Source organism: Halichoeres trimaculatus, unplaced genomic scaffold, assembly GCF_033239565.1.
Source record: "Halichoeres trimaculatus isolate MK-OKI-2021-1 unplaced genomic scaffold, fHalTri1.1 fHalTri1_scaffold_20, whole genome shotgun sequence".
Lineage (NCBI taxonomy): Eukaryota > Metazoa > Chordata > Actinopteri > Labriformes > Labridae > Halichoeres > Halichoeres trimaculatus.
This window is the reverse complement of record NW_027437198.1, coordinates 18,470,414-18,494,393: the sequence shown is the minus strand read 5'-3', so window position 1 is coordinate 18,494,393 and position 23,980 is coordinate 18,470,414. Positions and strand designations below refer to the sequence as shown.

At 43.0% G+C, this 23,980-nt stretch overlaps 1 protein-coding gene across 1 annotated transcript; it reads left to right on the top strand.

The window, feature by feature from the left end:
• The first annotated feature begins 279 nt into the window (after positions 1-279).
• On the top strand, positions 280-20,905 carry ppap2d (phosphatidic acid phosphatase type 2D). The gene is made up of 6 exons (XM_074695790.1): positions 280-1,079; positions 15,384-15,541; positions 15,672-15,958; positions 16,080-16,137; positions 18,992-19,168; positions 19,393-20,905. Exons 1-6 carry the CDS (start codon positions 872-874, stop codon positions 19,495-19,497), a joined length of 993 nt encoding a protein of 330 aa, XP_074551891.1. The 5' UTR covers positions 280-871; the 3' UTR covers positions 19,498-20,905.
• The last annotated feature ends 3,075 nt before the right edge of the window (positions 20,906-23,980 follow it).

Genomic DNA, 23,980 nt, shown 5'->3' with positions numbered 1-23,980 from the left:
CAGCTAGATAAAATAGCTTTAGACCATTTGTAAAATACACACACACAAAAAATGAATTTTAAAAAAGAAGGAAACTTATTTCATTGTCTATCTCTTAGCGTCTGCCTTATCAGCCAGTAAAGGACAGGAATTGTGGGACGAGTCCTAATGGGTGGGACAATCTAATGGGACAAGAGAAATCCCAGTGAAGAAGGGCAGATGTTAAACAGCTGCCAGGTCAGGTGAATGGGACATGTTGAGATGAAGGACTAGACACAGTTTTCAGTTGTGATACAGTCAATGGTTGTAAACCCCACATCGATTTCGCCGGGATTTGCCGCGGAGCTCCAAGAACTGCGTCTGCGTCAAGCTAAATCAAATCATACCGGAAACGGCACAATTTTCCAACGTCTCGCTTGCTCAACCAACGCCAGGACAGAAATTCATCAATGAAGTACTTTTATTTTGAAACTCTAAAGGAAAGGTTCCGTTTGTCAGATGTGTTTGCTTGGGATAGCTCGGTGTTCATGAAGATTTAGAGCTCAGAGTACAACGCGCTCCCACTTAGAAGAAGTTTGAAGGGACGATTAACTGAGTTGAATGTTTGTTTTTCCTTCCAATCCAGATATTTTCCGTATCTCCCTTTCTTACCTTCAAGCTTTTTTTCTGTCACACGAACAGAGTTGGCTTGCTGGCTGTACCTCATGAACTAGCAGTTGGCTGGTTGACCGGGGTCTGCTGCTGTCAAACTTTGGTTGACATGGATTTGTTGCACCGACGACGGATGGACTGAAAAGTGTTGTGAATTTTCATTATTCACCAGCCAGCCAAGACTTAGAAGGCTCTTTGCAACTACCTTTTGGAGGAAGGTATTAGTAATTTTCGCAAAGACATGCAAAAGTTCAACTCCACCGGTACCAACAGCAGCACGCTGCCCCGGGACGCGGAGCTCCAACTGCGGTTAGCTGACAGCGGAGGGGCCGGGGAGGGGAAAGAAAACGGTGCTGGGAAACATTTCCTCGCCCAACCTGAGGATGGAAAATCGCATTGCACAAAGAGGAGGATGCTCGTCGGGTTGGATGTAGTATGTCTTTTTATCGGTAAGTATTCTTATTATTCACTCAAACTAAATGTTTCTTTGTTAGACAATATTTGTTACGCTAATTTTTTTTTTTTTAATGAACGTCACTTCACTACTTTGATAAAGCTTTATCAACTTTTGTTGGGCTGTCTCAAAGGACCTACTTGTAACCATAGTCTTCTGATTACATATGTCAACATCTCCGTACTTCATGTTGACTTTTTTAGAGGTCAGAAAGAGTTTAAACGAGCTTGTTTTGGTGGCGATGGGGATTTTTCAACGTTAACGAAGCAGCAAAGCATTTTTCCACAAGTCAAATGGAAAGTGTTCAAAAGGCAGAAAAACTTCCAGCCCGTTCCCCTCAGCGCACGTGGGGGCAGAAGGGAGCGAGGGAGGAGGGGGGCTCAGCTGGCAGGAGCAGAGTTGTCCCGGGAATTCATCTGTTCCCATGGAAACCCCAAAGTTCCCTGGAGAGGAACGTGGGAATTGGGATGAAAAACAGGCCCCGTGCTTCTGTTGTCGTGCCGAAAACGACCGCATTTCATTGAGTGCTGTGGCGTGTCAGTGTAGGATTACACAATTTTTATCCACAAATAATGAGCAGTGCTCAACCAAATTCTGCTCACTTACAGTTTGATCAAATGTACTCATGGTTTCACACCGAGAAAGGACCCTGTGTTTACAACCAAGGGCCTACTGACAGACCTGAGGTTCAGAAATCTGAAAAGTACTTAACTCATATTGAAACTTGATAAAATTAAAACCATGTAAAGCTATGTGAACTTGTGTTTGCTTTTATTTAATATCATGGCAAAATATATGATTTTTAAGCATACAGCAAAGGCAAACCTTGTATGTTTTGACTGACAAAGGGCAAATAATAGACTAAAGGACAAAATAAACTAAAAAAGCATAATTTGTCACATTAACATGTGTAACATCCATTACAGGCCGCTGTGAACAAGTAAGCATTATTTATGTAGAGAGGTACAACTGTTATTGTTTTGGATGTTATTACCAGTGAAGACTCAATGTCAAAAGTTTCTCAACCTATCCCTTAACCATGAAGTTCCAACCAGTGATATTGTAACTGTGAGCGTTTCACTGAAAGTAAAAAGTCCTTTGATCCTATATGGATATTAGTGTTGAAAAATCAAAACGCAAAGTATCAAAGATATGAGGGACAAAGGTGTCCAAGCTCCACGTCACATTTGTATTACCTTGTAGAGGATTTTGCTCATTAGAACTGATGCAAGTGCCTGTAAACTAGAATTTAAATGTAAACTTAAAAAAGAACAAATATTTTGTCTTTACTTTGGTGTAGGAAAAATGCAAAACAGAATGGAGCTACTGTTGTCAAATGGTGGTATTTTTGTGGGACTCATGCAGGACTTGAGTAAAACTTTTTAGCACTTTCAAACTCTCTCCAGTGTGTCGTGGTGCCTATAATTGTTCTGAAATCCTCTTAAACCTGTCTGGAGGTACCCAGTCTAATCTGCTGTACTGGATGTCTTATTTAGTTGAATGTTGAAAATATGGATGAATAGGTTTTGTGTCGTCATCTTGCATGACAACAAGAAGGAAGGGAGCATCAGAGTCGTGTGACTGAGCGGTTATTTGGACCGGCAGCAAACACGAGAGGTGGAACCCGTCTAGGCAGACGGACAGGTCTCAGTCTGGTTGGCAGTTAAAGCAGGAGAAATAGCCTGGCAGTGAAAAACAACAGTGTGAGGCAGTTAGTTTCACTGTCGTGTTATTCTTGACCCCTGCAGGTATGCTATTAGCTCTTCTCTCAGCTGCTTTGTTCTGGGTTTAGAAAGTGGCTGGTGACACAGCATCAGTCAGCACCACAGAGGAAGTACTCTCTCTTTCAGTTCTCCTCCTTTGGCACACTGAGCACGCCACCCACTTTCTCTCAAATTTCATGGATTGATGGCTCTCATCTCCATTTTACAATATTTTTACAGCACTGATAAAAAACACTGAACCTCAAACTGGACAGAGCTGAGAGGAGCAAATACATGTGAGCTGTGATTGAACAGCTTTTGTAGAGTTTCAGGGATTTACCTTCTTGTGTTAGTTGTCATGCTATGTCAATGTGTGGTTTTGACCATCTGACAAAACATACATGAGCTGAGTTAATTTTGGCCCTGGAAGTAAGAAATCCGCTGCTGATGCAAAAATATTGATGTCTAGTTTGTATTTTTCTAAAAGTGGTGACACAAAGTGCGTGTTGATTCTGGTTTTGAAGCAGTTTGGAGAATGTGTAGCTATGTAGCTAGGTTAAGGTTGGTAACAGCAATGTGACTGGGTAACACTTTACAAACTTTGATTTATCACTGGTTTTACCCAAGGTGTAGCTTTCAGCAAATAGTTTATCTGTTGTTGAGTTTTATATGATGAGTCTATTGTTATTGGCATTCTCCAGTTTTATAAAGGCGAACCAATGGCTCTCTAGCCTGGGTGACCACATTGCCTCAGCCTAGATTGGTGACGGTGGTGACGGGCATCACAAAAATATTTCTATTAAAAGTTGATCTAATTTTCTTCTGTCTAGTCTGCTCCTCTAGGTCACTGTCAGCTTTAAACAAAGGATGTGGTTCATCGCCCACTCCTCTCTGTGTAATATTAAGTGATTAAGTACAAAACAACGTATTGTTACATCATTTTTGCCCCTGGTTAAGCTATTAGATGGCTAACAGATAAGCATCTGTCTGGCTGCTCTGTGCCTGTCTCTGCCCTGTTAGCCATCATGTCAGTTATCAGCAGAGGCTTCATCTTGACTAATCTGCGGGCATTCAGCAGTGAATGCATCACTTTTTACAAATGAATTAGGCCCTTCATTTAGCTTCACACTCTAATCTCTGACTAACCCAATTTTTCCCCTGAAAAATGTTATCAGCAGACTCCCTCAGACGGTTGACCCGGTGGCATTATTCCTCCCGTAAAGGACTTGTTCACTGATGTAAGTGTGGAATTTACCCTGAAGCATCCTGGCGTCATTATGTTATCAGCTGAAGAGGGATTCCACCATGATCTGAGGATTTTACTGTCTCTCAGCACGTTTCAGTACTTCTTCCACAACAAAAGTGAAGATAAACTTGATAAACAGCGTGAAGTTATGAATGAATTGTAAGCTGCAATGAATTTAACCGAGGCTTTGGCTCATGCTGCCTGATCCTCCTCTTGCCCAACACGGGGCCTGTCTGTCACTGTTCACTTGCAATAAGTCAGGGTTGTTTATGTTACTGCTCTGACGCACACATGAGGGATTCTTCACGAAGATGGATCGTTCTGGTTCAGCTCAGTGTCAGTGGATTGCATGAAAAAGCTACAGCATGCATGTGTCTGCTCGTGTTTTAACCTGCGTGCATTCTGAGCAGGGGCTAACGGGGTCCAACCAGGAGAGAGCTGACAGAATCTGCGCCCTGTGGCTGCATCGAACATCAAACGTCCAGCCACCCAGAGGTCAGGAGGTGTCGGCTGTTTGTCATATCTGCTGAGCATGCAGGGACAGGCTCCCCCTGCCTGTGCTGCTGTTCCCCTCCAGCACAGGTGGTCCTTACTCTGTCATCACCCCAATAAAACCAGTTATTGACTCTCTTAAGAGTCATTGGGAAATAATTGGAATTGGCACTTGAAAACCCTCCATTAGCTTATACAGCTCAGGGGAACTTTATGGTTGTCTGGGTTTGACCTTTTTGTAAAGGTTAATTGGGAAATAGTTGCACACTTTCGTGAAATGTAAGCTTGAAATACTAACAAAAAGAAAATCATTCTCACTGTGATATTTCAAAAATGGCTTTATTTGCTTTTTAAAACTAAAAGTGTCTACAATCAGTTGATCACCACTCTGTGTGAGTGTGTTTTTGTCCTAGACGTGAAGCAGCATGCCAGGACCAGAGGACTTGTATCTACTTCAGTGATCTGAATTCTAAAAGCGCTCCCTCTTTCCGGCTAATCTCTTCTTTTGTCCCCTTGTTCCCCCTTTTTTTCACTCCTCTTTTCTCCAGGCAAACTCTATTTTGGGACTGAAGGTGTTCCAGCAATGTAAATAGGTGTGTGTGTGTGTGTTCTATGTCTGCATGTGTGTTTTGGGCGGATGGCGGAGTTATGTTAGAGGATTCCTGGTTCTTTCTGTTTGGCAGAGAAAGCTGCCAAGTGAGTGAGACAGCGAGAAGCCAACACGTCACAGCATGTCAGAGTGTGTAGGGCCAGGAATATTAAATCGTCTCCTGTGTGTATGTATTTCTGTGTGTGTGTGTGTGTGTGTGTGTGTTTATGAGTAAAAGTAAGGGTGTGGGTGTTTTTTTTTAAGTATGCGTCATCCTTGCTGCCATTGTGGACACCCTCCTACAGCTGCCATGTGCGTACTGTTTGTTGACAATTTTGCCGGGCCTGTTTTGCTGTGCGCTTCAGGCTCTGATCAAACACACTCTGAAGTTATGGAACAAACTGGCGTCACTCTGACAGATGGAGAGCCATTAAAAACGCCTCAGACAAATCATTAGCCAGTGGAAGAAGTGATTTTGCGTACTCTCCCTCGTCAGTGTATTAATGCATCTCCTTCCTATTTGACATTACTGCAGAGGTTCAGGAATCCATTAGCTGCCGTCTTCCTTAGGGAGGCCACATGGGCACATATACTTCACCGTCAATACGTCTTCCCTCTCCCATTAGCACACCAGAGCCAGCTCAGGCCTAAGAAATGTCTCAGTTGCCTGGAGGCTTAAGGGCAAGTGAGAGCCTGAACGAGAGAACAGCCCCAGGGAGGGAGAGTGGATTGAGGTGTGGAGAGAGGAAAGGGGTAGAGGATTTACAGTAGGGGTCAGAAGTCAGACCCAGGGGCGCCTTGGGGATCTTATCCACAGCTGTCTATTCTTGTACTCGAGAGGAAGTTGCTCTAAGAAGGATAGGAAGCGTTCAGACAGCAAACAGCTTCAAATGTAGTTTTAATGAGGCAGCTGCAATCTTCTCCTCAATGACGGTTCCATAAGTGCCCAAGGTGGTCCATAGTATTAACCGTAATGATTGAATAAAGATGTGTGTGGTACTCTAATCCTCACTGCTCATTAGCTAGAATGGGCTTGGAAAGGCTTCCCGTCAAAGTATCTACCTGAATCCCAACACAGCCTGTAGCCTCTGCTTTACGTCTCTTAGAACTAATGACTCGTCCTCTTTTCCCTATCCCCCTATAAAGAGACTTAGCAAGCCCCCTTGGCGCCATGGTGTACTTACCTATCATCGAGTCTGCTTTATCATTGTGTCACATTTCACCTGCTGGAGCCTTCCCTCCCTTCGTCCCCTGAAGATTCACTCTGAAGTTGTTCCAGCTTCATGCAAACCAAAAAACGCAGACAAAACAACCCTGCAGCCCTCGACTCTTTCCATACATACAGCACAAGCACAAGCAGGCTGCCCTTTGCCAAATACCTCCCCTGCTGTCTCACCACAACCCTGTGTTCCTCTCACATTGTGTTTACCACCATCCCTCACCTCACCCCATCGTCCACACCCTTACCTTCACACCGCAGAACCCAACAGGGAGCTGCTTTAAACTTTCCAAGGTGCATACCAGAGTGGCGGGTCCTTTATGTTCCTGCCGACTCAGACAGGCAGACAGACAGCCCACTTTAGGCCTCACCACTCATGCCCTGAACTCCAGAGCTGGGCTCCAGGAAGCAGGTCAGTGAAGTGTGGAGAGAACAGAAGCAGCTGTGGAGAGCATGTCTCCACTGGCGGAAAGGAAAGTAACAGTAACAGTGAGGGGGGGATCCCTCCTGGAGCGATGGAGGGAACAGGTACACATACATCGTATTCCAATTCCTCTGTTTGAGTTCATCAGGTTCGTGCATCAACATGTATTTCATATATCAAGCTGAGAACATACATCTGTTTTTTAGTTTCTCTTTGGGTCTTTGGGGTGGCCTGTTTTTCTCATGGAATATAAACTGGATACATTCAGCTTTGCAAACAGGACAAATAAAAAACCTCGTCCACTTGAATTGGATTTCAACACACTACAATGGTTAACCACTTTAACAAACTATCTGCAGTCCAGCAGCAGAAGCAGCTGCGTGCTGATGACAGCAGATGATTAAAAAAAGATCCAGGTCTGATTTGGCTCCTCGGTCTCTCTTTGTTCTCCTCTGATTAGTGTCTTTGTGCTTCCATCAGGGTAGACCAAACAGATGAGTCTCTCAGAGCGATCCCGCCAATCATGAAGGAAAAAAAATGTGTGTCTTAGCGCAGAGGGCAACCACTCACCCTTATCCCCCTCATCCACCTTTTCCATACCTGGATTAGGCCACCAAGGATGAACAGGGAAAACCACCTACTGGGATGCTCAGCCATGCACATACACATGCACACACAATACTTTAATTGGGTTTATGTAAGTTGCCAATCATAATCACAGCTTTAGTGCGAATGACTTCACCCCTGTTTGAATGTAACCTGCCCTACAGTACTACAGACGGAGCGAGAAAGAGTGTGCTGGAGCCTGTTTGATGGAGCATACAGTCTTCCCCCTCAAACAAAGATTTTTTTAATATCAGGTGGAACATAAAAGACTTGGCTTTGCCTAAGAGTACCTGACTCAAACTAAATAGCGATTATAAGAGAGAACAGATCAAGGCTTGCTGTTGGAGACAGCTCTTTGCAGTGAAAGTCATTATTGCATGAATAATTGAACAAGCCCACCAAGCCCAACTGCAGACTGCTGTTTCAGAGCATGTTAGGCAGGCAGTCACACAGCTTCTTGAAGTGTCGTAACCAGGGATTATCATGCTTGCAGCGATACAAATTACGACACTTTGCAGTTCAGTTCACTGGCTTATTATTCTTTTTGCAAGGTTGACTCGAAGGTAAACAAGAAGCTTAAACTTTAGTTGGGAAACTTTGGCACATGCAAGCTGTCGAGGGGGCCCAGCGAGGGTGGACGGACCACCCTTGAAGGGTGCTGTAACAAGCTGGGTTGCAGCCCAGGCGCTGCCCAGTCCTGAGCTGCAGGCCAGATGGACCTACGCTGACAACTCAGTGATTATCTACCAGAGAGCGAATGTAGATGGAGGCCTGTACGGTCAGATACTATTGGGTGTGATGAAGCAGATGCCCATTACTGTGGCTTAGATACAGCTCTAGGCTGAGTGTCAGACTAATCTATGAGGATGCACTGGCTGTTGTGGTCTATGACTGTGAACTAGCTTTCAGCCTGCTTGTCTTTCAGCTTATTTGGCTTTCGTGTGGTTTATTTGGTCAGTTAGTTTGTCTTTGAGGTGCTGGTGGGTTTTGGGTGGGATTGTTTGGTTGTCTGTTAGTCTCTGTGGCTGTGGATTTGGTTTGTTTGCATCCCAGTGTGGTTATTCTGTCTGTGTGAGTCTGCCTGTGAGTTTGGGGGTATTCTTCTTGGTTGAGGTGGGGTCGTGTTTACAGAGCGGGTCCCAGCAGAGCCCAGATCTCTGACCCCCACATTCCAGAACCACCACTAATCGCCTCCGTCTGCTGTTCTCTGTCGACAAACCCATGCAGCATCTCTCTTGGCTCCATCACTCCAGTTTTCCCTCACCCCAGTATTACTGCCCTCATCCCCATTTGTCAATTTACAAGCCTCCAGGCCGTGCATTTTAGCCCAGTGCTTAGTCTGACACTGTATTGATTAGCAGATGTTTAGTAACATGACCATGAAGCGAGTCGATGAATAACCACCATCTGCTCTTCTTTTGTTCTCTGCCTTTTTTCCTCCCCACATAAGTTTCTTTTTCACTTTTTGCTCTGGGTTGTTGTTGTTCTTCTCTCACAGTGAGCTCATTCTGGGCTGTGGTTATAGATGTGTAAATTAGAACCAGAAGAGTTTCTCAGAGTGAGGCACATATCCCCTCTGCTCTCATTCCTCCTCTTCTCCTTCCTCCCTCCTTCTCTTCTCCCCCTCCTTTCTTTCTTTCTATCCCTTTTCACTATTTGAAAGCATTCCTGCTTTGAGTGTCAGGCCCAGCGAGCAGCACATTTTGGCCCGGCTGTGTGAGCCAGCCCACTACTCCTCCTCCTCCTCCTCCTCCTCCTCCTCTCACTGGGTCCCTTCACCAGCTTTCTTGTCCTGGCTCTTTTTTTCAGTGTGTCTTGGCCAGGTGCTGAGGTTTGCTCACAGCTGCCTGACAGATGATGCGAAGGTCTCTGGAGGGTTTTTGCGTCTTGTTGTGAAAACCGTTTTAATGTAGTTGTAAAGCATGGAGGTTGACTGTGAAACAGGAGCTTGTGATTTATATAGGATTGCGCAGACTCTGAATAACTTTCCACATGCTTTCTTAAACATTTGCTTTTGTTCTCACTATTCTGAACTGAGATAGTGTGTCACAACTCCAGATGGGGAAATTTTGGTGGATTTATTTATTTTTGAGGAGTTTTGCAAACAGCTTTGCCACAGTGGAGTGAACTTTGGTTCTTTGTCTTTGGAGCCAAATCTATTCATGGGCGTCATGCAATCGCTGGGAAACAATTGCAAGCCATCAGCATCTGCAGTTCTGTGGTAATAAAATATGCTGCTATCTGGCTCAGCAACATGTTTTCCTTAAAACCACTTAAGTAATCCGTGGTCCTTCCCAGGCCTGAGAAAGAGTTTGGTTCTTAACGGAGAACCTGTCCATTACCTCTGCCTCAGTGCAGGATGGGATTGATTATTGATTGAAGACTGGCCCTGTTGGAGGAAGAGCGCAGATACCGGTGGAGACAAAGAAGAGGCTTGTCAGGAGATGGCAAAAAAACGGTCTCTAGTGTCAACAAAACTGACCAAAAACTGAACTTGTGATGCAATACAGCTAGTCTTTTGACATGTGATTAACATATTCTCAGTGATAGTTCAATGGATAAAGTGTCATATTATTTAAAACCCAAAAATCAAGAAGGTATGAGCGTATCTCCCTACCATCATTTATCACGGGTCCCATGATGTTCTAGAGACATTATATCTCGGGTTGATCCCTAATGAAATCAAATCAGCTAACCAGAATAAAACTCAAAAAGGTGACTTTGTTGTAGGGATGGGTACCTTTCACATTTGAAACGATACGGTACCGATGCCCAATGCCTGGCAATCGGTACCAGTACTCAACGGTACCACTTTTCGGCACTTTTTTGAGTTTATGTGGTAAAAAATATCAATTTGTTTATTAATAAAATATATATTTTTTCAATTTAACATGCTAATTCTTCCATATATAACCTTGCAATGCTGTGTTCATGTCCAGCAAGGAAAGTCGTCTACTCTTCCACTCCCTTACAGCCACAAAGATGCATTCAGGTACCTAAACATGGTACCTTTTGATTTCACATGAATCGGTACCCAGTACTTTTGACAGAATTTGGTCTGTACCTATAAAAGTACGTAATTCAGTACCCATCCCTACTCTGTTGGTCACTTGTTGCAAACATGGTTGAACCTGCAACTAGGTTTCAAAGTATGGCTAAATACACTGCCTTTGACTGTCAGGTTGAAAAAACTCCATCAACTTCTTGCTGCTGCTGGAAATTCATCCTTCTCCTTCACTCAAAACAGTTCTAGTATCACACTCAAACTTTAGGCCAGCGAGCTAATAAAACCAGGTGACATGAAGTCAAATTAAAGATGGGGTCAAAAAATGACTTTAAGGGAAGGTATTGAGAATGCCATTGCGATGTGTTTGAATGTGACAGGTAAAAGTTGAGCACTAAAAGTAAAGCTTTTTAGAAGAAAATTGTGTTCGGCAGATAATTAATCTTGCTGTAACAGGGCTCCTTGGCAATAAATTCAATACTGTTGTAAAGTTTATTTCCTCTTCTAAATGGAGCCACATTTCCAAGCAACATGCATTTGTGGGATGAGTTGCAGAGCAGAGTATGTGAGTCGCACCCATGAAAAATTGGCCAAATCTTCCCTTACTTTTTACGCTAGGTTGGAAATAACAATCTCTAGATCTTTCTCAACAGATCTGAATGAAAAGCAGGCATAAATTAGGCATATTACTCCACTCATGTGTTGATCCAAGTACTTCATAAAAACTGTTCCTGGAAGAGATTGCAAGTGTGCAATTAATTTGTGATTGATTACATGTTTATCATTGACAACTGCGTGATTGATAGCGACAGAAAACAAAAAAGTAATTGTCTGACAGCTCTTGTTTGGGCGAATGAAAAAGAGCTCAAAAATGTGACACATAAACACAATGCAGATGTGATGGAAGCAAAACCAAGCCGGCTTTTTATCTCAGGTTGCATGTCTTGTATTTTGCCTAAGACATTTGCATTGCTGCTTAAAGGGGACATATCATGCTTGTTTCTCCTTTTCACTATGCCAGACTAGGATGCCTGTAAAGCATTTCTGCCCTCAGTACAAGTCATTTAGTTCCTTCATTGCCCCACAATAGCGTTCTCAATATCCTAATTTTAGGCCATTCTCGCAACGTCACAGCCCTTTGTGCTCACATTGGTCAGTTCTATCAAAGGGGCGGAGGGGGTGGAGCCAGGGGGCGGTTTTTGTAGCATGGCAGTATTTACAAAATCACCATATTGAATGGAGCAGACCGAGCGAGTTTGCTGTTTGCCAAAACTTCACCGTAAGGCATTGATAGCACTAATAAAATGACAGCGTGTAGGATACGTTCTTTTGTATTGGACCCCGAGTCAGACCCGGACGGTTCTGCAGCTCAGGAGGAAGAAAATCCAACTCGTCACAGATCATCTCAGGATGCTTCAGTGTGGTGAGTCAAACCGGTACTGTAACATGTATACTTTATACGTTTATACTCGGCTCTTGGTGGGTGTATCCCTCGGTGGCCATTGTGTGACTAAGGACGCGGTCACACTGGCCAATCGTGCCGTGCCTAGGCACGCTTCGGCCGTAAAGCACGTTTGGAATGGCCAGTGTGACCGCAACTGTACCGTGCTCAAGCACGATTCCCTTCCGTGCTTCGACACGCTTCGAAGAGGTGGGCTTCGGCACGGTTTACTTCATGCACGAGCACAAGCACGCGGACAGCGCGTGCGATACGTATTATCACCGCAAGCGCATCTCTCGCCAATCATTTTAAACAAAGCGGGGGTGTTAGAGGGCTGTGTCGGAAGAAACCGACTTAATATAAGTCCAAAAGTCTCTAAAGATGTAGCAGTGCTCTCTGTGTCTCATTGTGCTGACTCTGATGAGATCGCGCTTCATGTAAACAAATGCTTCACGATGACGTAGGCGGGCTGTGCGCGTCTGTGATACCTGCTAAAGTCTGGTTCATATTGGGGCAGTGTGACCGCCGTCCGTACTCTACAGCTGGGGAGCAGCGCTGCATGGGGGCAATCGTGCTTGGGCACGGCACGTTTTGGATGGCCAGTGTGACCACGTCCTAACTGACATCACAGAGGAGGAGCTGCTTTATCATATTACTCCAATAAAAAGAAAGGATCCTAGTGTCGTCACGAAGGTTGAAATCCCGAAGCCAAATGTCAATTACCTATTTTCAGAGTCATCAAATCTCGTTCTAGGATATCAGAAAAAATACAATATCTCATTTTTTGAAAATTCAGGGGGTGAAAGGTCTTGTTTTCAATTTTATTATATTATATGTAAGCATTAAATCACAGATCAGCATGATATGTCCCCTTTAAAAGGTAATGTGTATAGAATCTTGTATACTTAGTTCTAGAAATCAGATTCTAGATTGAAATGCTGCTTTGCTTATTGTTTCTGACAGTAAATTCCCAGAAGCAGCAGCTTCCACTTTCAAAGAAATCCTTTCACTACAAATTAGGGATGGGCGAGTACCGATTCCAGGTATCAGTATTGGGCTGATACCCGCCTTATTACAAGGTATCAGCAGCCAATACTCAGGACAATAAAATCTGACATTGAATAAGTCCCCCTCACCAGTAGTTGGGGCAAATGTACATCAGGTCATGTTAAGAGACAAAAAAATTGTGGTAAAGGAACTCGGTATCAGTGAGTAGTACTCAAGAGAGAGTACTTGTATTGGTCTGAAGAAAAAAGTGGTATTGAACATCCCTACAACAAGTTAATGTCATCAAGCTAAATTCCAATAACTTTTATTCAAAGGTAAAATTATGATTACACAGAAAATTTCATTGTCCATCCTCCAGGTAATTAAGAGTGTGTGTCTGCTGCTTCATTGCACTCACACACACTAATCTGAAACACAATCACCCCACCTTCTTATGTACATACAGTATATAAACACACACAGGCACCAACCTACACATGCATGCAAGCAACTCTCTTGTCACACCAGCGAGCTGTGACTGTTGACGGTTTGATGACCAGTTTTTCAGTTAGAGCACATTTACACCTTACTGAAGTTCATGGTTACACACACACACACACACACACACACACACACACACACACACACACACAAAGTTTAAACCAGACATAAACCAGAGCACAAATGTATGATACACACAGATAAGAGGATTAGGATTAGGAGGTTAAGGGGTGCATTTCATACAGGTGGCTGAAAAGAACAAGAAAACCTTCACACGGGATATTTATTTTAGATTTGAATGAAATAAAGGGACATTCTGAGATTTTACACAATACTCTGACAATCTGAGCTTATATAAACTAATTGGATCAAGCAGGTTATTATAATATTACTGTTACTTAAAGTGTGTTATGTAAGAAACCTGACATCATGAGCACATTTTCAGTCCTAACATGCTCTTTGAAATGTTTTCCTTTTGTCCGTAGATGCCTATTTGCAGCTGTATGTGGGTCAGAGCAGCATGTATTTAGCCATGTGTGTGTGTGTGTGGGTGTAGATGCTGTAAACCTGGTGACCGAATGAGCTGAGTGGGAGATCAGGGTCAGATAAGAGGTGTTTCCTATCTGTGACCCTCTCTTTCTTTGTTGGCGTCACAGTCGCTGCTATCTGCCGGCAACATGTTTCCCTCTTTCTCTCACCCTCCCTGACTTTCCGACTCAGGCCCCTCTTAAAACATATGAAAGAGGTCTGTTTTTATCTTTGTTGTGTCTTTGTTAGGGCAGCATGACTTTGACTTTACAGGTTGTTCACGCAGACTTTTCACAGTTAAAGTCTTAACCTGATGGAGTTATCTCTCTGAGCTGTAGTCACATGGCCTTGAAGAGCTGCCTCTTTCGTGTGTTTTTGTGGTGATAGTCTAAAGCCTATAGATTATTCCCTTATTATCTGTGTTATCAGTTTACTGAGGCTGAGCTTTATTGATGGACTGTATGGTTGTCACAGCACACAGAATGCGGGAGCAGCAACAAACCCAGTGTGAACAAGTTTGCTGCAGTAGGTCAGGTATTAGTGCGCTGCACTTTATCAGCCAATAACTGTTTGTTTATTAATAATGAAGGACATGCTTGTGATCCTCCGCTGTGCCGGACTTTGAGTTTGTGGCCTGTGCATTCTCAGTCACGTAGTCTGTGAGATTCCCTGGCAGGAGCAGTGTTTTGGACTGGGTGCGTTCCAGCCAACCAGCAGGCCTGGGATGACAGGAAGAGGCACAAAGGTTAATGATTAGTCCCATGTCCTCGCTGCATTCCATGGGGTGACGAGGGGACATGGGATAATGGACAAAGAATGGGAGCAGGCTGGGTCGGCTAATGCGGGGCTATTGGCTATTAGTTTTTAAGTACCATACAAATTAAAATGCCTTGAGGTTTAGCTCCTTGTTTTAAGGGGTAAAACCTTTTTATCATGGGGAACTTTTAACTGTGTAGCTGTGCGGTTTGTTTGCTTAAGTGTGCTCGACCTTGACACCCTTTTACCTGATACAGGAATCATATAATTAGTGACTAGCAGGAAGCGTAGGCAAAACATTTGTGGGGCACGAGTTAATCTTCGTTGTGAAATGAGATAAAAAAATGCTGCTTTTCATTGGCTCAAAGCAGTGTTACCATTCTTTGCCCTCCTCGCGATGAGTTTGTGGTCTTCCTGTAGAAATGTCTCTGTGGAACACACTGTCTAATACCTTCTCCCTCCTTCCTCACCCTAATTCTCCACTGTCATCCTCATCCCCCAGTCTATTTTGTTTTCTCCTTCTATGTCCGTCGTCTCTCCTTCCCCCTGATCCTCAGTTTTAAGCAGCTATGTGTGGAATTCTTGATCCCCCAGGAATCTGGAAATCATGTCACAGATAACCGACACTTTAAAGAGCTGCTCCCCTCATGTTCCTACAACACAGAGGTGTCTCTGTCTCCGTCTGTGGCTTTCTCCCCTTTTCTGTTATCTCTGCTGCACAGTCCATATACTCACAGACATTCATCAGGCCATCTTTTGTTTTTTGCCCACTTCCCCTCCCCTTCTCTGCCTCATCTCATCAGCCTCCATCCCATTCTTTGCGTGTGAGCTGAAGGCGGTGGCTCCTTACAGGCGAGGCTTCTTCTGCGGAGACCCCAGCATCACTTATCCCTTTATAGAAAGAGAGGCCATCCCCGACGGCCTGCTCATCGCTGGGGGGATCATCATCACAGGCCTAACGGTAAGACAGGAGTTAAAGTGTGCGAGCATGTATGCTTTAGTAAAACAAACACTGTTTTACAGTTTCGCTGTTTGTGCAGCTGTACTCTATGACTTAACCAGTTTCTCTTCTCCTCTCTCCTCCTCCTCAGATCGCTCTTGGTGAATGTTATCGTGTGCGCTTCCGAGGTGTTCACTCAAGAGCTTTTGTTCGAAACTGCTATGTGTCGTGCCTGTACAAGGAGCTGGGCAGCTTCATGTTTGGTTGCTGTGTGGGTATGTCGCTCACTAATATGGCCAAGCTCAGCGTCGGGCGCCTGCGACCCAACTTCTTATCCGTCTGTAACATCACATACGCGTCTATAAACTGCACTCCGGACAGCTATGTGCCACAGGTGGTCTGCCAACAAAGCCAAGAAAAGATGGTAGACGAAGCAAGGTTTGTTCCCTGTGTGTGTGTGTGTCTTTGCTGTGGAAAGATTTGGCTTGTTGACTAAAGGTGCTTGACTTCAAGGGTTAATATGTAACCACCGGCATCTTTTTTTGACCTTCTCTTTCAGGAAGTCTTTCTTTTCCGGCCACGCTTCCTTCGCAATGTACACCATGCTCTACCTGGCAGTAAGTCAAGTCCTCTGTTAAACACAAACACATACACACCCATACACACACGGAAACAACCATCTGGAATGTGACCTTCACTTTCATCTGAGCTGTGTTGAGTAATTATGGTTTTATGCATTGTGTTTACACTGTTAAGGGAATATTACAACTCTTACTTTCGTCTCACTTATTTGAATCAAGACGGTTCCCGCAAGGCCGAGAACGCTCTCAGCAACTATTAGCTAGATAAGCTAATTAAATATGCGCAAACACACACAGACATGTTGTTGGATATATTCGCACTTCCTGATTGTGAGGGAGGAGATCCTTGAGTGCACTGTTCTCTAAAGGCATCCTGCTTCAAACTGAAAGAGATGGTGAGACAGAGGGGGAGGTGGTGGTGGGGGGGAGCTGGAGAATGTTTTCCACGGGGGGAACATGAATAGATGAAGAGACTCCACAGACAGAGGAGGCCTTGTTGTGGGTCTCATTTAGAGGATGGGGGTGGAGGGGCTGAATATGCCTGCTGAGAGATCGACAGGCTTCTTTCAGGAAGAAAAACCCTTTCAACCCCTCCATCCCGGCCTCCCCCCATTCTTCACCCCTCTCTTTCTGTCACACTGCACTGCCCAGTGCTCATTGGTGCATTGTGGGAGAGAAACGACAGTTAGAGAGAGACAAAAGCTCATTATTAACCATTAAATGTCCATATTTATCATGAGTTCCCTCATTAACCCTTTACTGGTGGGTTTGCTAACTTCCAAATTCAAATGCGTGAAATAATGCAGGTTAGGAAAACAGAACAGAGAGTGGATGTTTCTGTTTAAATTTAAAGACAGGAGAACTTGTGCTCTTTACTGTGCAAATGATGATAACAGGAGCTTCAGTAGGAATAATAGAGTGATTCTATAATTAGGGGTATTTTTCTTTTTTTAATTTATTTTATTTGATTATTTTTTTTATTTTAATAAAAAAGTAAAAATAATAAATAAATAGGGGTACATTTCATGTCTGTGGGATTTACTTATCAATTTGACAAAGTTTTAATTTTAAACAATGACCAATTTTTACAGTGGGTCATTTGGGTGATATTTCACTTTTATCTAATAAGAAAGTGAGCAGGTTCCATAATAAATGCAAATCATGTATTGAAATTTGCAATTTTTGTGCCGTACGATTTCTCAAATGTCAAGTTTGCTCTTCAAAATTAATATTAGAACACATGTTTATGAATATTATTTCAATATTTGTTTAGAATAATCATTAATACATCCCTATGGTGTTTTAAAAACTATTTTAAGAATTTATATGGATAAAATAATTCATTTTTTCTGTGTCTGAGAAATCAGCGTCAACCATGTTACCTGTTGAAAAAAAGCCTATAAATCAGTAATGGTTTGCTCCAAAGTCACATGACTTAAATTAAGTGAAGTCACACTATTTTTGGTGGGAACCATGAAGAAAGTGTGGTATATTTTAACTCTGCCTCATCAGTATACCATCGAAACAGTTTTCTGTACATGGTGCGCTTTAATTGTTTGACAATTGTGTTACCAACTTTTTCTGGTGTTCCCACTATGAATGTTTTAAAAAAAGAAACTGTGAATACACAGAAATATAAGGCGATTGAGGTCCAGTGGTGCCATGTTCAAGGTCTGCAGTTTGCATAAGAGCCAAAAATTGTCCCGTAATTCTTTTAAATTTTGGCTAAACTGTGATATAAATGATGAGGGACATTTCTGGGGAGCATAGTCATGCATAGAAATGTCGAATAACTCTAAATTCTTGGATTAATGTTGAAAAAATAGTCACAACTTTTGTCCATAACATGGTTGACAAAGATACAGAATTATGCTCAAAAACTTTTTTTTTAACTTAAATATTAAAGAATTCATCAAAGCTTAAGCTTGCCAACTAATGAATTAAGTACATTCCATGTGTATCATTTGCAATCAAATAGAATATGCAACAAAAAAGCACATACTTTTTTCACTTTTTTGTATACCTGAAATTTACCCCTAATTATAGAATCACTTAATAAATTCATTGAGTGTAGAGGCAGAGAAATAGTCTGGAAAAAATCCTGTGGTCTCAGTAAGACAAACTAATTTCTCTCCTCCAAATCCACAAGCACAAACACACACCAGCGTGCAAGTTTGCTGCTAGCTAGTGCTTCAGTGGACCCCAGAGATTGTGTCAAACCTGTAGCTACACGCCACCCGGACTGTGGCCATCTGTAGGCGTTTAAGGCAGGAACAGTGACACCTGCTTAAGAGAGAAGAGGGAAAGAAAGGCCGGCGAGGGTCGGCCTCACCGCAGGAATTTAGGCCATGTGCTCCCCAGTGTTCAAGACCTCCAACCACCTCATAGGGCTGTGCCATGCTCGCCCTGTGACCCCATTTTTACAGACGCACACATCCATTTTTCACTGCAGGAGATGAGGATGAACAAAAGGAGGAAATGGGGTAAAGATAGTGTTAATGGCCTTGTGCCAAGCTTGTCTTTCCCCTCTGGGTAGCAGACTGAGTGCATGTTTCACTTCAAGAGCACCGCCTGTAAACAGGATTTTCAGTATCAATTCACAGTTTTTGGGCAGTTCTTTAATACACAAGCTTAAAAATGCTTTTATTTTTGGAGCGCAGATGGCCTAGCGGTGTAGGTTGCACTCCATGAAGTTGGCCCTCGCACGGGTGGCTCGGGTTCCAATCCAGCCTGTGGCCTCTTTCCCGTAATCCACTCCCTACTCTTACCCTGGTTTCTCTTCTATCCAATTAAAGAGCCCCAAACTAACTTAAAAGAATGCTTTTTTTCCTAATAACAAGAAAGTATCAAATAATCATAAAAACATCTTTTTTTTGTTTTATTCCTGCAGTTCTACCTGCAGGCGCGGTTGTCATGGCGAGGAGCTCGACTGTTGCGCCCACTATTGCAGTTCCTCTTAGTGATGATCGCTATCTATACTGGTCTGAGCCGCATCTCTGACTACCGTCACCATCCCTCTGACGTCCTCACTGGCTTCATCCAAGGAGGACTCACTGCGTACTGGGTGGTATGTGGAAAATCTCTGTTGTCTAAATACTCTTTAAAAACAGTTATCTTTGTCTTCACAGGATTTGTTTCTCTCTGCTCTGTGTTGACGGAGTTAGCATAAACAATAGACTCTCTTGCTCATTTTCCCCAGCCTGATCTCCATAGTGTTTATAAACAGAGGATGATTGACAGCATGTGTGGTCTACGTATATTTCCTGACATGTCGTGTGTCTGTGCCTGCAGGCTTTTTACATCTCCTCCATGTTTAAACCCTGCACCCGTCCAGACCTGTCTCCCACTAGCATTTCTCTGGAGAGCCCACTGTCCAGCCAGCAAACCGTCTGTTAGCAGGCACGTGCAATCGTCCCAGGAATCAGAAGATACGAGAAGATGGACTGCAGGAAGACAGGGAGAATGTCAGATAGCACACACGGGGAGAAAGAAGAGAGAAAGGGAATCATACTAAGAGAAGGATATGATCAACGAGTACAATCTAACACATGCTTGTTCCTTCAAGCAAAGTGACACACACTCATTCACCTAACACGTTAACACACTCACATATGTGAAATACAAGAAGCACATTTGACTGCATGTCAAAGCCGTCCAGTGAAAAGAACTGCATAGAAATACTACAGATATTTTTTTATATAAGAAAAAAAATTAAAATGTCTATTTTTCGAGAGGATTTTAGAAGCTGCTAATGTTGATAGTTTCCAGTTTGAAACTGTTTATGTTTTTTTTGGTCAGTGCATTTAGTTAGATTCCAAACTGAAACGCTAACTCTCTTTGTTTTGGGTAAGAGAGGCGAAAACGCTAGCCTCCTGTTTGTTTTTAACTCTCTGCTCAGCTTGGAAGAAAAAAACATCCCCCAGCAGCTGTGAACTGAGACCATCAGACCTCAGATGTAGAAACAGCTCTGTACCAAGTGACAGAACTGGAAGTGATAAGGAACAAGCACTGGCTTCCACTCCTAACCATCTTTACCTTTAGTGGCATGTTGTGCCACTGCTCTAATCAGACTGCCTAAATCACTATAACTTAACTTTAACCTATATGTAATCAGAAAAACAGTATTTGTACTGTTATACAATCTTAACTTTCTTATTTGTGTAACCAAAGTAGTGATGTGGAGGACTCTGACCTTCCATGTCACTGCTTCTTTTTCTGTACTAACCACTTTGACAGTGTCTCAGAGGTGGAGGTTTGACTGAATTTTGTACCCTTTCACTTTTGCCCCCTGACTCTGAGTTGCACCTTGATTTATGCCACTCTCACAGGAGCATCTGCCACCCCAGCAGCTCTCCTGTGTATCTTTATTAATAGCACTTGAACATAATGGAACTTCTAGTGTAATCAATATTGTATTTTATCACATGTTTGAATAATCAGTGTTTATTTTTGTTAATGACAGACTCATAAACTTTCGTTTGTCTTTTTTTTCTTGAAATGATAATTATTCAAATTGAATGTAAATAGCTGTCATTTTATAAACCACACAGAATTTCAAAAGTATTAGTTCCAGTTTTGGACAGTTTTTACATGTTTATTAAGTGTTTGTATTTACGTTTGTGTCCATCAGGTACGGAGAGTTACTATTGTATCTGTTTTAACTACTTAGACTGAGCCACAGATATTATCAGAAAGCTATATTTTTTGTGTTCCCAGTTATTGTCATAATTTGTTTGTGTTGTCTGTGAATGCCAGAGAAGGCAGAAATAACCACTGTACTCAAAAACCAAACCAATAAAATGAATGTTGAATGTTTTTCCCCCTCCTCTTTCATTTTCAGTGTTGGGAACTGGAAAGTAAAGCACCGCAGCCTCTCTCTCATACCTGCCTGACACACGCAATCCTAATCTCAGTGTCACAATATTTATGTCATCTTGGACGTCTCTGGCTTCTCTTACACAGAGTAAAGTCCATCAACACAGAGCTATTATTTTCTTTAGAAAGAGGAAACCAGACTGTGTGAGGAGGTAGGGAAAACAGGGCTGAAACAAAACGTAAACATTGAAATGATAAGTGATTTAACCTCTTGTCTTTGGAGGAATCCACTGCAGCGCTCCCCTGCTAACCCTCAGTACAACCCTCTCTCCTCCCCGCACTCACTTCTTTTTGAGTGCAGTGAAGCATGATGGGCTATTTCAGGGGGTCATGCTACCATGGAGATGCTTAGCCAGATACAGATTGGGGCGTCTGAGGCATTTTCTTTCATTTATGTTTTTTTTTTCCTCTGATCCACTTCCAGGGTAAGAAAAGGGGGAGGAAGGAGGGAGAAAACCCAGCCCTGCTCAGACAGGGAGGGAGCGCTACAGTAATGGGTTTGTGCATAGTGCTGAGGTAAGGGGGGCAGACACGCAGGAAACATGTCCCAGTAATGAAGGGAGGGAGTAATGGAGCCGTTGGCAGAACAGAGTGGGAGGGGGGATAACAGAGAGTGAGGGTGATGGGCGTGGGGTGTCAGGGTGGGAAGGAATGTGATGGTGGTTTTCAGGCCTGTTTTGTTTCATAATACTGTAACTAAGGAGACACTTTTCATTCCTGAGTAACGTATATGCCACTGCTTGTGTGACAGGTTCTTGTCTATCTGTGTCTGCCACCCTTCTTGTTATTGTCTTGTGTTTAGGTGTGTAACTGAGCTGGGCTAAAGGTAAACTACTCCACAGAGAAGGGCTTACACAGCCTGTCAAACATGACATCTGGTTTACACTGTGACCGGCGTCCTCCTCACTCACCCTTTGCCCTAATGGAAATGAATAGGGGTCGACAAGCCAAGGCACATTCAGTATGTTCAGATTACTGAGGTTCAAGAGAGAGGGCTTCACTATTTACACTGCTGTGACTGAGCACACAGCGGAACGGGAGCAGGGCACTGTGGTCACTTGGAATGGGGGCTATTTGAAGTCTTATCTGAACAGGTGGAAGCCATTACTGTCCCCGTGATTCACCGTGAAAAAGAAACCCACTCCCTCCCTCCTTCCCCGTGCTTCACTTTGGGGGAATTCCTGGATAAGATTATGACTTTGTGAAACTGGACAGGTGCAAAAATACCACAGCGGATGCTTTGCAGTAGAGATCTGAATCAACATACAGATAGGTGTGCAGCTGAAAGCACGTAGCTCACCTTCATATCTCTTCCTGTCCTGGGGAGGACACCTAGATTTTGCATGTTTCTGTCTAACAGTGATAACATCACTGAGTTGTTGTTTTTTTTAAGCACATATGAAATCCACTTATGAAACTTTGGCCCTGAAAAAGCCCTGATGAATATGCAAAACACTCTTAATCCCCATAAAATTCCAAATATCTGTATTTACCAAGTAAAAGCTGCTCTCTGCTGTGAATTGATTCAGCCGTGCGGGAAAGAAATTTCCTTGCAAATGAATTTCTGTTAAGTAAGAGCTTTTCGCTGTGGGTCTCTGAGGCATTACAGACATAGTCTCTGGAACTGTGCTGGTCTCTTATCCTGCTGCAAACCAATTCTTAATAGAATTAAAAAGGATTAATGGTCTCTTTAGTATGCTCAAGTTCAGACTTGGTCTCTCGGCCCTTCACTGCTATGCATATTTTCAAATCTCCCACAGTAATGAAAGTCAATGAATGCACTAGCTGTGGCCATTAGGACTGCAAGTGGGCACATTATGTGCTGATATGAGTGTGTGAAAGGAGTCAGTTTGCATGTTCGAGGAGAGAAATCTTCCTCTCTCTCCTCTCTCCGGGGATTAGGATGAAGTCAACCATGTTGGTTCAGTAAATTAGCAACAGTATCAACCCCAAGAAGAGACCTGGGGAGAGAATCTTCTGGTGGAAAAACACAACAAGGGACAAAAATCTAAATGTGGTTTTACATCTCTTCACATATGCAACATAAACATGTCTCATTTAACAGACGGGTGCACGTACCTTTATTATCAGATGAAGACTGTGTCATTGTGCTATCTGATGGCGATAGCATCACATAGCAGATCAAGGACTTGTTTTTGGACTCCTGCACACTCTACAAATCAACTGTTTTAAATCGTGTTTCTATAAATAAATTACAGATAAAAGTGTTAAAGAGACAGACAAAATCACATAGAGTCACGTCAAAGAAAAGTTATTCTTAGATTTTCCCATTAAGCAAGATTACAGCCAGAATAAACCTGTTGGATGAAAAATACATTTTTAAAGATGCTATGAGGAGGTTCTGTCTTGATTGCACTCCCTCGCCACCTTGTGGCCCAGAGTCTCTGCACACTGTTGTAAATTACCTTTAGCGAGGCGTGTGTTTGTCGTGGAATAATAAATAGAGATCAGATCAAAACAAATTTTCTTTGTTCAAGACGTTTTACTGGATACAACGCGCCAAGGTAAGGTCAGTACAGTTACATAGCGCTACAGTTTGAAACGTTACATCAAGCAGACATAGCAACAGGCTCTATGTTAGCCCGGTGCTCCAACGCATCTGTAGACTAATGTGACAACAAGTAAACACAGTCAGTTTATAATTAGTTTAGTAGCAGTTTATATTTAGCGCAGCTAGCAGCCCGGTGCTCTAAGACATGTCCGTAATATGTGACATTAGTAAATCCTAGTTAGCTATGTCATGCCAGTCATCTACCAAGCAGAGCCAGCATAACCTCAGTCTTCATTTTGAACAGCTAGGGCTAATTAGCCTTTAGCTCAGGCTATAGCACTCTCCTGATTTGCTTTCTTCTGCTCCTTTGTCCTTTTTCTGTTTGACAGTTAGGCTTCTGTGTCCATCATCACTACAAAATTAGTCATAGAAATCGTTTTTAGCAGAGAAAAACACTGCTTTCTGTGTTTTATCTTTTCTTTCTACTAAATT

Coding starts and splice junctions, on each gene's coding strand:
- ppap2d (XM_074695790.1), top strand. CDS start 872: ATGCAAAAGTTCAACTCCACCGGTACCAACAGCAGCACGCTGCCCCGG. Junction 16,138..18,991: donor ACACCATGCTCTACCTGGCA/GTAAGTCAAGTC, acceptor TTATTCCTGCAG/TTCTACCTGCAGGCGCGGTT. Junction 19,169..19,392: donor GACTCACTGCGTACTGGGTG/GTATGTGGAAAA, acceptor CTGTGCCTGCAG/GCTTTTTACATCTCCTCCAT.